Source organism: Tenrec ecaudatus, chromosome 10 (genome assembly GCF_050624435.1).
Source record: "Tenrec ecaudatus isolate mTenEca1 chromosome 10, mTenEca1.hap1, whole genome shotgun sequence".
In the NCBI taxonomy this organism is placed as follows: Eukaryota; Metazoa; Chordata; class Mammalia; order Afrosoricida; family Tenrecidae; genus Tenrec; species Tenrec ecaudatus.
In genome coordinates this window covers 134,963,032-134,977,580 of record NC_134539.1, presented here as the reverse complement: position 1 = coordinate 134,977,580, position 14,549 = coordinate 134,963,032, and the positions used below count along the sequence as shown (strand labels likewise).

General features: G+C 42.7%; 1 protein-coding gene across 2 annotated transcripts in view; it reads left to right on the top strand.

The window, feature by feature from the left end:
* The window catches only part of FBXL20 (F-box and leucine rich repeat protein 20), an 84,632-nt gene that overhangs the window by 63,812 nt on the left and 6,271 nt on the right, over positions 1-14,549 (top strand). For both annotated transcript variants that reach the window (XM_075561756.1, XM_075561755.1), the window contains exons 10-14: positions 50-180; positions 5,450-5,510; positions 8,404-8,448; positions 12,118-12,174; positions 13,434-13,646. In XM_075561756.1, the coding sequence (XP_075417871.1) occupies positions 50-180; positions 5,450-5,510; positions 8,404-8,448; positions 12,118-12,174; positions 13,434-13,646 (507 nt within the window). The remainder of the gene's footprint in view (positions 1-49; positions 181-5,449; positions 5,511-8,403; positions 8,449-12,117; positions 12,175-13,433; positions 13,647-14,549) is intronic.

Here is a 14,549-nt window from a genome sequence, read left to right as displayed (position 1 = left end):
TTTCTGCTACATTACTAAAATCTATGGTATTTTTGCTCTTGTTTTATAGCAAATCACAGATGACGGTCTCATTACAATATGCAGGGGGTGCCATAAGTTACAATCCCTCTGTGCCTCTGGCTGCTCCAACATCACAGATGCCATCCTGAATGCCCTAGGTCAGAACTGCCCACGGCTTAGGTAAAACATTGTTTTGGTTATCATGAAAATAATTAAGGAAAATCAACAGAATCTTTGTTCATGTATATTTATTCCTTGAGCTCTTGACATGTAAAGTAGGTGCTAGAAGATTATCCTTTCGGCTGCCCAGATAGGTGTTTTGTACCTATTTGATTATATATACACCTCGTTCTCACTTATCAGCTAACTTGTTATACAGCATTTCAAATTTATGACAATAGTAAAAAAAATGGCAGTAAAAAAATTGCCAACATATATCTGGCAATGACACATTTCAAGATTAGAAGTAAGACTAACACTGGCTGTGATGGTTAAGGTAATGCGTCAGCTTGGCTGCACTGTGGTTCTCGGTGGTTTAATAGTGATGTAATGATGTTACCCTCCAATTTATGATTGGAGCTAGTCATCCATAATTCTACTTTGTGCTTCTATTGCTAGAAAAAAGCTGTTGTATTTCATTACTTAAAAAGAAAGGCACTTCCCCCTTCACTAAATATGAAATACACCATTTATTTTATATACAAATAAAAATAGAAAAAATAGTTTTTGCATGTAAGGAAAATTTCAATTTATAGACGTGCTGAATGTGAAAACATAGACTACTTCCTGTTGATTCAGTATAGTAAATTATATATTTACCATACAGTAGTAGATTATTATATATGCACTATAAAACCTGTGAGAGCCAGAACTCAAAGGTGCCGTCCTGTTTTTCAAAAGTTTACAAGTTTTCCACCTTTTTTTTTTGTTGTTGTTGTTGTTAGCATTTTATTGTTTGGGCAAACGTCTAAAGAGCAAACTAAGTTTCTCAGTCAATCATACTTACACATTTTGTCTCATGCCATTAATTACAATCCTCTCCATGTGATAACACTCTTCCTGCCACCCTCTTTCGGTCTCCCATTTCCGTAGGTCATCTTTCCTTCCCCTTCCTGACTTCTGAACTTTGTTTTTACGCAAAGATTTTGTGTAGTTGGTTGTGGCAAGAAGCCATTCCTCACAGCCATTGTTCACTTTATCAGCCTCTCTAAGAGCATGGGGACCACGTGTGACCTACACTGATTTCTCAAGGGAAACAGAGAACCAGACTGCATAGCAGCACCCTCCAATCTTCTTACCAATTCTGACACCTACCAATCTTCCCGAAGTATTACTTTACTTCTCAGCAGAGTTCAAGCCTTGGTTGCACTGTCCACACAGAACCCATACCTGTACTTCATGATGAGTTATAATTCAGGATCGTAAATGCTTGGTACATGCTCTACATGCCCACAGGCGGGTCTCTGGCCCTTGGCCTCTTAGCCTCTGCATTGCTTAGGTAGTGTAGAGAAAAGCCTCAGGTGGATTGTGCTCCCTCTTAATTTGAGTCAGAGAATAAAGTACCTGGAGGCGCACCCCAATGATAAACAAGCCACCTGTTCAAAGACCCCCAGCATTATAAACTCCATGGCCTAGGAAACTCACCACTGTGTTGTGCTCTGGTTCTTGGTTTTGCCCGTGCCACAGTGTCCCGATCAAGGAGGTTCAACGTGCAGGGTGCCTGGTGTTCAAACGTGTTCTCTTCCTGTCTCTTCTTCTGTGATGATAGTGAGCTGACCCCCTTCTGTGGAGATGGCTCGTTTTATGCAGAGCAGGATGGCAAAATCGACCCATCCCCATTTAAAGGTCCAGGTTTTTACAATCACAGCTCTAGTAACAAAATTAAAGCAATTACATAATCCTATTGTCATCTTTCCCTCCCCTTTCTTACTCATACCCATCAAGAAAAAGTCATTTTTGTCACTATATCACAGGTCATCCGCTCTACTGGCCAGTTCTCCCGTTCAAGCATGAAAGGTTAAATTTTCCCCCACCATCAGTTCAGTGTAACTGAGCACACCCAAGAAAGCCAGCCAGTTCACACCTTTGTCTTACCCTCCTCTCACATACCCAATCTTCTGTTCCAATTAGAGCATTAGCGCTGAAAGACCAATCCCAAGTAAGCCATCAAGGTGTAGTAGTTTATCACCAGCTCATGTGGCAAAATAACCATCTTAAGGTGGTCAGGTTCTTGTTAGGTCAGCCCTAGCCATTCACATGGGTACCAGCTGTTAGCTTGAGATCCCACAGGCACTTCACTTCCCGTCAGCCAGCCCCTTCTAGCCCCAGGGCAAGGTCAGTGCCAATACAACTGCCTAGACATCAGACCAGCCAGTCCTCTCCTCTCACATCTCTAGCTTCTGTGGACCAGGTCTGTCTCTATTGCTGCCCCCAACTCCCCCACTTACAGTCAGCAATTGGACCCGTATTGTCACCAGACAGCATACCAGGCTGTGTGCTTACCACGTCCTTTTTAAACTTTCAGTCCTAGCATTGGATTTTCTCTCTGAAGAGAAAAGGATCTTTGGGATTGCACCTGGAAATGTGATCTAGTTGTGAGTGATTCTTAAGAGAGTTCATTGTGATTGTTAAAACTTGGAACTCTATCAAGGAAGTTAGTGAGTTTGTCATCTAGTTTTAAAACGAGCCGGCTCAGCAGCAGAAAGGAGGAGCTCACCCCCATCAAGAAAAGCTGCAAGAGTGGACCACATCCTTTGAGGATGCCAAGACACCGCACACTGGACCTCTTTGATCCAGAGATAAAAAGACGTCGCGCCAGAGGAGAGGCACCAACAGAGCCAGAGGGGTGGACCTCCTGGTTCTTGGGTCCACTGAAGATGAGTGCCTTCAGGCAGGAGGGTTGCTTGTGAAGTGGAGGGCTCCAGGCATTTAATTGAGGGGACTGGCCTTGCTGACCCTTGGAGCTAAAGCTGAGGGCTTTCCGGCTGCGGCTGATGGTGAACTGGCATCTTATCAGCAGAACTAAACAAGCCTGGGTGGTTGCCTGAGCAAGGGCTGGCCTCGAGCCAGAAAGAGAGGGCCCTTTACCCTGCCTGCATACCTCTCTCAGTCTGCCTTTGCCTTTCTGCCTTCTCTCTGCCCTGCTGCCTTCCCCTTTCTGCTTCCCCCTCGCTCTGCTAACAGCCAAAGAATATTTGTGTTTTCTGTGCACAAACTTGACTTTTTTTTTTTAATTTTAACAATTTATTAGGGGCTCATACAATTCTTATCACAATTCATACATATACATACATCAATTGTATAAAGCACATCTGTACAGTCTTTGCCCCAATCATTTTTTTCTCTTTTCTTTTTTTACGTTTTATTAGGGACTCATACAACTCTTATCACCATCCATACATACATCAATTGTATAAAGCACATCCATACATTCCCTGCCCCAATCATTCTCAAGGCATTTGCTCTCCACTTAAGCCCCTTGCATCAGGTCCTCTTTTTTTTTTTTCCCCCTCCCTCCCCTTTCCCCCCTCCCTCATGTGCCCTTGGTAATTTATACATCGTTATTTTGTCATATCTTGCCCTATCCGGAGTCTCCCTTCCCCCCTTCTCTGCTGTCCCTCTCCCAGGGAAGAGGTCACATGTGTATCCTTGTAATCAGTTCCCCCTTTCCAACCCACTCACCCTCCACTCTCTCAGCATCGTCCCTCACACCCTTGGTCCTGAAGGTATCATCCACCCTGGATTCCCTGTACCTCCAGCCCTCATATGTACCAGTGTACAGCCTCTGTACAAACTTGACTTTTAATAATGGTGGTCTCCTAATAGTCTTTTGTAATTGATTTGTTTCACATAGTATAATGTCCTTGGGGTTCAGCCACTTTTTGAAAAGTTTTACATCATTATTCTTGATAGGTGCATATTATTCCATTGGAGTACCTTCAAAAAGGGTCCAGTTCAAATATCTGCTTCCTCAGAGATCTGCGGGGAGCCTTGGTGGTGTAGTGGGCTGCTCTTGCACTGCTAACCGAAAAGGTCAATGATTTGAACTTACCACTCACTCCTTCAGAGTGAAAATGAGGGTGTTCCCTAATAAAATGTAAAAAAAGAAAAGAGGAGAAAAAAATGATTAGGGCAAAAACTGTACAGATGTGCTTTATACAATTGATGTATGTATATGTATGAACTGTGATAAGAATTGTATGAGCCCCAATAAATTGTTTAAAAAAAGAAAAGAAAATGAGGGTGTTTTCGCCCTCCCATAAAGATGTTAAAAGCCCTAAGGGGCCTTTCTGTGTCGTGGCTGTAGGTTGAAATCAACTCATTGATTGGCAGTGGGGAGTGGGGATCTGCTCTCCCCAAAAAAACCACTGCTATCAAATTGATTCCAGCTCACAGTGACCCTATCAGCCAGGGCAGAACTGCCCTTCTGGGTTTCCAGGACTGTAAACTCTATAAGAGTAGAAAGCCTTATCTTTCTCCCAGGAGGGCTTGGTAGTTTCTAATGGCTTATCATGCAGTTAGCAGCCAAACACGTATCCACTGCACCAGGCTTCTAGGGATCTGCTGTGCCAGTTAACTAACTTTCTAGACTGACTTCTTTGCCTTGAAGTTAATAGGGAATTGCCCAGCCAATCCAATTCAAGGCAGAGAATTCAGCTCAGACCATTACGGCGGCTCTCTGTTTAGGAGCCCAAAGCATGAACTCATAACCTTGGTAGATAGAAGGGTTCCACAAGGCAACTTTGGACGAAAATTGCATTGGTGAGAAAAGGACCAGAGAGCTGCTTTAAGGAATCCTTTCCATCGTGGCAGTATGCCTGCTCGTTCTTAAAGGGCAGCAAGGGTTGTCCTATGGGAGTTTCTGTGGGAGACCTTACGCCACCTACCCTATCCGTTTCTAATTTATTTTCACTTGTTAATGATTCTCTTATGTTCTATGTAAGAATGGAATTTCATACTTGGAATATACCTGTAATTTAGCAGTCCACTTATAGTAATTATAAGAAGTGGATTAAGTTTGAATGGACCTATTTGTAAAATAGTGGGGAAGGATAATTAGCTTCAGCAAAAGATGAACCCTAACCAGGTATTTATCTCTCTTCCTTGTTTTGTAGGGCAGGCTGCCCTCTGGGGGTGAGCAGTACGCCAGCAAGAAGGCTTTTTCCGTGTATTTCTTGTGCTTTTTGGCACTAACTACAAACTTCCTGTATGCTTTTCTGTGTTCTTTGATTTCAGCCTCCTGAGTGGTGGCATTTACAGGACTACTTTATGATGATCCCATGGAAGTTACTGAAGATCTGTGTGTAGCACTCGTTTAGATGTGAATGTCACAGTAGTATGTAGTCTTTCAGGAGTAGGTGGTTACCTTCTTAAGTCATTGCTGTTTCTATCATCGCAGTTTTCACGGCCATGGATGTGACTTGTTTGTTGTTGTTGTTGTTGTTGACAGAATACTAGAAGTGGCGAGATGTTCTCAGCTAACAGATGCGGGCTTTGCCACTCTGGCGAGGGTAAGTATGTTCCCCGGTGCCCGTAGGGCCGTGTGGGTTTCTCAGCTCAGTAGAACGGCAGCACGGGTGGACCCCTCCAGCTGTGTCCCTCGGCAGTCAGGATGCAGCTCTAACCGTACACACGTGCACTAGAGCAGCGGTTCTCAACCTGGGGGTCGAACGACCTTTTCACAGGGCTCGCCCGATTCATCACAGTAGCAAAATGACAGTGATGAAGGAGCAACGAAAGTAATGTTATGTTTGAGGTCACCACCACATGAGGAACTGTCTGAAAGGGTGGCGGCCTGAGGAAGGTGGAGAACCGCTGCATTGGAGAATATGTTGCTCCTTCAAGAGATTTGAGTCACCAATTTTCTTTCATTTTTTAAGTTTTATGGGGACATAATGCAAATATCATACCATTAAATAGTTCAATCATAGAGTCGTGCAATCATTCCCATAGTCCATTTTAGAACATTATCTTCTTGTACCCCTTGTCATTAGCACCCCTTCTTCTCCCAACTTCCTCTGCCATATCCCCCAAGAAAGCCTTAGCTAAGCTTCCTTACACATCCATCTGTCCTGAATTTCACACACCGAAAATCAAAAACAAAGGGAAGAGATTGGAGGCAAAGGGCATTAATAGAGGTCTAGATAAAGGCATGTACATATGCAAGTATATTCATATATGAATAGGGGGAAATAGACCTATGTGCATATGTTTATAGGTTTAGTATTAAGGTAGCAGAAGGACATTGGGCCTCCACTCAAGTACTCCCTCAATGCAAGGATACTTTCTTATATTAAATTGGCATTCTGTGATGCTCACCTTCCCGACACAACCACTGAAGACAAAGCAGGTGAATAAGCAAATGGGAAGAAAGTTGATGGTGCCCGACTATCAAAAGATACAGCGTTTGGGGTCTTATAGGCTTGAAGGTAAACAAGCAACCATCTGGCTCAGAAGCAACAAAGCCCACATGTAAGAAGCACACCTGCCTGTGTGATCATGAGGTGCCAAAGGGATCAGTTATCAGGCATCATCAGAACAAAAAATCCTATCATTGTGTGCTCACCTCCATGATACGATCGCTGAAGACAAATAGGTACATAAGCAAATGTGGCGAAGAAAGCTGATGGTTCCTGGCTATCAAAAGATATAGCATCTGGGGTCTTAAAAGCTTGAAGGTAAACAAGTGGCCATCTTGCTCAGAAGCAACAAAGTCCACATGGAAGAAGCACACTAGCCCGTGTGATCACGAGGTGTCGAAGGGATCAGGTATCAGGCATTACCAGAACAAAAAAATCCTATAATGAAGGAGGGGAGTATGCAGAGTAGAGACCCAAAGCCCATTTGTAGGCCACTGGACATCCCTTACAGAAGGGTCTCGGGGAGGAGACAAACCAGTCAAGGTGCGATGTAGCAACAATGAAAAATGCAACTTTCCTCTAGTGCCTAAATGCTTCCTCCCTCCACCCCCTCCACTATCATGATCCCAATTCTACCTTGCAAGTCTGGCTAGACCAGAGGATGTACACTGGTACAGATAGGAACTGGAAACATAATCCAGGGTGGACGATCCCTTCAGGACCAGTGGTGTGAGTGGTGATACTGGGAGGGTACAGGGAGCGTGGATTGGAAAGGGGGAGCTGATTACAAGTATCTACATGTGACCTCCTCCCTGGGTGACCGACAACAGAAAAGTGGGTGAAGGGAGATGTCGGACAGTGCAAGATATGACAAAATGATGTATAAACTATCAAGGGTTCATGAGGGAGGGAGGGAGGGGAAAATGAGGACCTGGTGCCAGGGGCTTAAGTGGAGAGCAAATGTTTTGAGAACGATGAGGGCAATGAATGTGCAAATGTGCTTGACACAATGTATGTATGGATTGTGATAAGAGTTGTATTAGCCCCCAATAAAACAATTTAAAATAACTAAATAAATAATGAAGGAAAAAAACAAACTCAAAATAAGCTAACAATAATAGCAAAAGAAAAGGGGAGGAAGCAGTTGAAAAGAAAAAAATATTTAAAACTTTAATAACTTTAAAATGGGTCAAAAGCTAGATCAAATGATACGGTGTTAGATTTTAACCTAGCTGCATCTTCCATAATCCATTTCCCATTGCTTTCTGCATGATAGCAAAGCTGTTCACTCCCCTTCTCGGTGTTCAGAGGGAATTCACCAGAGCCTCAATCCACATTGCCATTTTCCGCCTTTTTTTTTTTCCAACGGAGAGAACTTTTAAATGGGTCAAAAGGGGTCCACAATTTAAAACAATAACTTAAACTAAGATGTGACTTGTGGTGCCTTGTGAAACAAATAAGTTACTTAGTAGAGTTAATTTACTTATACATGAGGGATAGATGAGACTGATTTTGAAAGAAACAAAAAGTCTGGTCTTAAATGGAGAGGTTTAAGGAATTTTTTTGTATTCAGAAGTTTTTCTACACCACTTAGGGTAATTTTTAAATTGTTGTATTTAAAATTATACTGTCTTTAACCAGGGTAATGGGAAAAAGGGGAAGAACATTTGATTTCAGGCCAAATGATGGAATGTCAATTGAGTGGGGCCAACACTTGACATAGCTAAATCTCTCCCAAATAAATCATTTTTCTTACTTTAATTGTACTTGGAAGTACTTTGTACTAGTCCAATAGTATGAACATTCAGGAAAGGTATTCTTTCGGACTTACAATGTGTAAAATACCTAGATGTGGCGTATGTGGGAAATTCCACTGTGATCAGGGCTTTTTAAAGGTCAGAAGTGACATTGGAATGACAACCCTAAAATTCATCAGTATATTAAAAATTAAAATAAGAGGCAATATCTAGTAATGCCTCTTAACCTTGAATCTCCCCCATGTCTTAAATGTTTGCAGTGTAATACTTGGTTTCATTTTTTGTAGAATTGCCATGAACTTGAAAAGATGGATCTGGAAGAATGTGTTCAGGTAAGATTGTAGATTTTCACTAAGAAATACAGGGTGGTAGAAATGTGCATCATACCAGCACATTGAGATGTTTGAGTGTCTTCTCTGGTGCAGGACATTAACATGTCGTGCTTGAACATGTTACACTGCTGATTCTGAAGTGCAGGCGGTGAAGCGCTCGTGGTATATGCTTGAGAGGGGTGAAAATAGGCACCTTCAAGAAGGTGGTCATCGCAGAGACAGGAGGCCCAAGTGACCAGTCCTTGATGACTAAATGTTTCCTTCCACCTGGAGAGTTGTGACATTCGTAAATAGAGGGAATTCACAGACCTTCCTTTGCCTCTTTTGAAGTTGGGTTCTTTTTAAAGGATGGCAGTTATAGCTCATTGTTATTTTAATATTGTGTATTTTTTCATGTGCTGGCTGACAGCTTTGGAAGAGCTCTGGTGGTACAGAGATGTCAGGTGCTCAGCTGGTGACCAGGTCAGCAGTGTAAACTGCAGACTGCAGCCCCATTTCCCTTTCCTGGAGGGCTGCTGAGTCAGCGTCTATCCAGTGGCACACAGCAGCAATGGGCTGTTTGTGCTTTTCTGGAAAACATCGTCTCAATGGTCTATTCAAGTCCGCTGCCCCTTTTTTTATTGTGTTGTTTCTTATTTTGTTATTGATTTATAAGAGTTCGTTATATTGGATACTAAATCATTATCAGTACATGAGTCCATAGACATTTTCTCCCATTTGCAACAGAATGTTTTTAATGGTAAAAATAAAGAGAAGATACTTTTGGAATTATAAACCAAACTCAACAATGTATTTAAGTCTATTCTGACCTAGAATGACTCTGTCATAGTGTTCCCAAGGCTGAAATCCTCAAGGACGCAGACCACATGTGTCTCCTCCACGGCAGCTGCTGGGTTCCAGCCTCAGACCTTTTTTGGTTATGCCCCTGGGATTCCTCTCTGGGTCTGTCGTGGCTACGTTTATTTAATTAGTCGGCAGCTAAATGAAAGCTTCCATCCATCCCTTCCACATGGCTGTGTCCTCTGTCATTCCCAAAGTCTTCAGTCCTTCTGAATGGTGCATGTGACTATTTATGTTCCCCAACCCGTTTCATAGCCCCTGTGTATCTGTTCAGTAAAAAGTAACAATCTCATCATTGGAGGAAAGTTTGAAAAGAAGTACTGATTTACTGTCACTTATAACTGGAAAAGACTGCCCTTCCTGCTTGTGTGTTCCTACTTAACCTAGACTCCAGCAGCTTCTTTCTACCATTCGGGGGAAGTAACTGCCACCCACGTTAGCTTTGTTACTGCTGTTTGGTGCCATGGAGTTGGTTCCACCATAAAGAACCCTGTGTTCTACAGAGCACTAGCCTCACAATCATGGCTCTCTTTGAGACCATGTCACAGCCACTGTGTCAGTCCATCTCACTGAAGGTCTTCATTCCCACCGACCCGCTACCAAACATGTTCTTCTCCTGGTAACATGTCCAGATACATGAGACCATCCTTGGTTGTAAGAAACATTCTGGCTGTATTTCTTTCAAGCTTTCAATGTTCTTTGTCAAAACCTAATTGGTTTGGAAATGATATGGCTCGGGTCAGGCTACACCATAGTCCTCAGAGTGATAACTTTGCTTCTTGACACTTTAAAGAGGTTATAGTGTGCCTTATAAAATATATGCTAGATAATCTAAAGATTTGATGATGTACTTAAATGTTTTAACTTTCTATTGTGGATTAGATAGGGGTCTACATTTCAGATCAGCTTGTTTTATTCAACATGACCTGCTTATCACACCTTCTAGTAGCTTGCCCTGCTCTTCTCACCCCCTTTTTTTCCTTTTCATCCTCTTAAAAAGTACTTTACTTCCCTTCACCAAGTTCACACCCACTTACCCTCTGGCTCGTTGTTTTTCTGTCCCCCTTTCCCTCCCACTCTAGGTGTGTTAGGGTTCTCTAGAGAAACAAAACCAGGACACTAAAGATTATTTATACATATGTATATGTATCCATACATATGGATACATATTTACAACTTTACAACACGCCAAGTAATATAACAGCTAATTAGTCTAAACAGCAGTACAGAGAGCTCTGTTCAACTCACGAGGGCCACTGGTTCCAAGGTCAACAAAACAGACAGCTGAGTCTTCCATCAGGCAATGCAGGCAGTCAGCAAGACAACAGGATCTGACAGTCCCAATTTCAAGTGATGTATACACCAGTAGCGTGGGGAAGCAGGTCTTGAACCTCAAGCTCTAGTGACACAATCCATGGGTTGGCAGTCCCAGAGGTAGTGTAGCTCACAAGTTGAAGCACAGATCTAGCAGCCACATGCTGGTCCAATCTCCAGAGAGCAAGAGATAGAGAGAGGCAGGGCTTGCTGAGCCATTTATCTCTTTGCCCTCCAATCAGACTGCAACCTTATTAATCCCACATGTTCCTATTGACCAGATTGGCACAATAAACCTACCAATCACACTGGGTTTCATTGTGCTTGGTACTGTGTTCGTACCATGTATTAGGGCCCATAAGTTTGTCCTTATTTCCTTATTAATGATCTTTATAGTTCTAGGGTTTACATTTAAGTCTTTAATCCATTTTGAGCTTGTCTTTGTAATGTAGTGAGGTATGGATCCTGTTTCATTCTGCAACGGAAACACAGTTTGGCCAGCACCCTTTGTTGAGAGAGACTCTCTCTCCCCATGTAGTATGCTCCAGGCCTCCATCAAAAGCAGCTGTCTGTAGGTGGATGCGTTGATTTCTGGATCCTCTTTTCTGTTCCATTGGTCGTTCTGTGTATTGTCCGTTCCAGTACCAGGCTTTTGGGGCTACCATAGCTAGGTAGTAGGTTTTTAATGTCGGGAAGTAAAATGCCTCCTGCTTTGTTCTGCTTCTTAAGCAGTAGTGTTTTGTAGTTATCTCTGTACAAGTCTCTTCTCTGGCTAGGTTTATTCTTAATTATTTCATTTTGGTTTGTATTATAAATGGATTGTTTTCTTGATTTCCTCTTTAGAGTTCTCTTCCTTACACCCTGCTATGTTTCCGCATCTTTCAATTATTTCCAACAATTTTCTTTTCCAATCTTCTGGATTTTCTACATATAGAATCTTATCATCTGCAGGTAGAATTCTTATTTGCCACTTTAGATGCCTTTTGTTTGTTTTTTTGTTGTTTATTAGTTCTGGCTAATACTTAATATTGAGTAGGAATTGTGATAAAAAGCATTCTTGTCTAGTTCCTGTTCTCAAGGGGGAATTGGTCAGTTTCTTCCATTTTGCATATTGACCTTTGTTACGTAGAGCAATTACCCATCCATGTCTATTTTGCTGAACGTTTTTATCAGGGATTGGTGTTAGATTTTTGTCAAATGCCTTTTTTGATCTATGCATATTTGATTATGTAGCTTTTTTTCCTTATTTAATTTTTTTCCTTTAAATTTTTTTTTCCCATGAAACTGCTCAGGAGGTTACCATGTTATCTGGAGAAGAACATGATTGAGGTGTTAAGCCTACTGCTGGTGGATTCGCCTAGAACAGGTTCACATAGCAGATGAGTTCTCAGCCTGAATATCCTATCGTTCATTGAGTGCTTATGAAGGAGGTCAGGGTAGAGATGGAGTCAGGACTGAGTCTATGATTTGATTTGGAAATCTGCCGCCTGCAGTAAACTCCTTTGTTTCTTTTAGATAACAGACAGCACATTAATCCAACTTTCTATACATTGCCCTCGTCTTCAAGTATTGGTAAGTTTGGCTTTCTGCTTTTTTTTTTTAACTTTTCAAGACTTTATTAACAGTTTTATTGGCATATAATTCACATATTATACAATTCAAAAGAGTTGTCCAGTCATCACCACAATCAGTTTTAAAACATTTTTCTTTTTTTCCCTTCATTCTTATACTCATTGTTTGCCCCCCAAACTCTTGGCTTTGCGAGTTTTATGTGTATTGGACTTACTCCAACATCAGGGATGTAGTTAGCTATCGCTTTCCAGTGAAGAGAGAGCAGAGTTAAGAACGGGAAAAGGTGGAGACTAGAAACTGCGTGGAGAGTATGAGTGCACTTGCTGACATTTCCAGAGAGCCTTTGCTTCTCCTCTCAGCTGAATGCTTCTATGAAACATAACTAGCGGTGGGCTGATTGAGGGAGATCTGCTCTGTAGGGCATTTTGATTGGCTGTTCACTGTCTAGACTTTGTCATGTATTTGTTGGTTAAGTACTGTAATAAAATGGGGTCAAACCTTAAAAGTTTCACAGGATTTAAGGGAAACTGCTAAAGTAGAGCTAGAAGCGATTATGTGAAGCGCTGACCACACTGAGTAGCTGTAAGAGGGTCAAGCACAAGGCCAGCGCTTCCCAGCCACTCGCCACCCCTCAGAAGAGGTGAGGCTGAAACCCCACATCAGGTCACTATGAGTTAGAGTTGGCTTGATGGCAGTGGGTAGCAGCTTTAAGCATCTTGAGTCTCGTGTGCCCATTCCAGCCCACCCACCCCCCATGCCAGAGATTTCATACTTAGTCCAAATCCCCGGGACTTTGGTGCGGGAAAAGTTGGAGCCCCACTAGTTCTTTTTAAAAGAAGCCCTAGAGGTACAGAAAGAATGTGGCCTAGGAAACTCGGTAGGGGAGTTCTCGTACAGGGTCACTGTGAATCCAAATTGATTTGAAGGCTACAATTACAGTCTCTGTAGAAAAGAAAAATGTTACTTTTTATTTGGTAATTTTTAAGGCTTCACTTAAATTCACTTGTTTATGAATTATCTTAGTCATTACATGAATTCACAATTTATGCTCAGAATCATACTCAGAAAACGCCTTCATTGATGGATGGCTAAACCAGAACCCAGAGCTCTAGTTTGCCTCTTTTTTCCACCAAATGGATCTCATGATGGTTCCATCTGCATCAAGATCGACCTCGAAAGGCCTGGCTCACCCAGACCTCTAGCTGGACTCTAGGATGCTATGGCTGTTACAGTGTCCGTCCTGCTCTGTTTGTCTGCAGAGTCTGTCTCACTGCGAGCTGATCACAGATGATGGAATTCGTCACCTGGGAAATGGGGCCTGCGCCCATGACCAGCTGGAAGTGATTGAGCTGGACAATTGCCCACTGATCACAGATGCTTCCCTGGAGCACTTGAAGAGTTGTCACAGTCTCGAGAGGATAGAGCTCTATGACTGCCAGCAGATCACACGGGCTGGGATCAAGAGACTCAGGGTAAAAATGGCTGCACCACGCTCCAGCTCTGGGGTTCTCTGCACCTTCTCTTTCCTTGTTTTCAGATCTATGTTTCTGGGTGTTTTTTCTTTTTCTTAGGCATTTAGCAGGAAGGAAGACAAATGGCAAGCAAACCAAAAAGTAGCTAACTTTCAGCTGTGCTTTGGATAGACCTTTAGTTAAAATATCCCCTCCTCCCAGCAAGCTCTGCAACAGTGTCCAGGGCTTAAGAACATCTCTGGGTCCAAAAGCACGTGCCAGGAAAGAAAGAAACAGCAGAGAAAATATTTGGCAAATGGGATTTAATATTTCTATCTGTGTTTCCTTTCACATCAAACCCACTTCTTGCGGCCCTTTCTCTCCCCACCCACCCCCCTTCAGACAGTAAATGAATTAAGTAGATTTCTAATTTTGCTCTCTGCCCCACCCTCCATACTGAAGAGATTCATGCTCAGAGAATTGATTGGCTTGCCAGGAAAAGGGTACTGAAAGGACAGATGACTTTATATGTTAGATCATTCAGTTCGACAGACATTTATTAGAACAACAATTACAATGTATGTGCATGCATCACCTGCTGTGGGAAAGGCACTGTGCGCTAGTTAGGTCCTTAGCACCAGCCTCTGGCAACGTCTCTGTCATGTGGCCCCTGAGCGCATCAAGGAGCACCTGGCCTTTCCTGGAGTTGCAGGTGGTCTGTTCCTCCTCTCACCGCAGCCTTAGAAGCAGACTTAGACAATGAAAGAAGAGCCACATGCCCACCAGAGGCTACTCTGCCCAGCTTGCAAGAGGGTGCCTAGCCCTGCCCTACCACGAGTCTGTGTGTCTCCAAATTCCCTGGAGTGGGCATTTAGTCAAGTCCTTAGCATTTTTCTACTTTGTTATTTATGTGCTTGTGTAGAG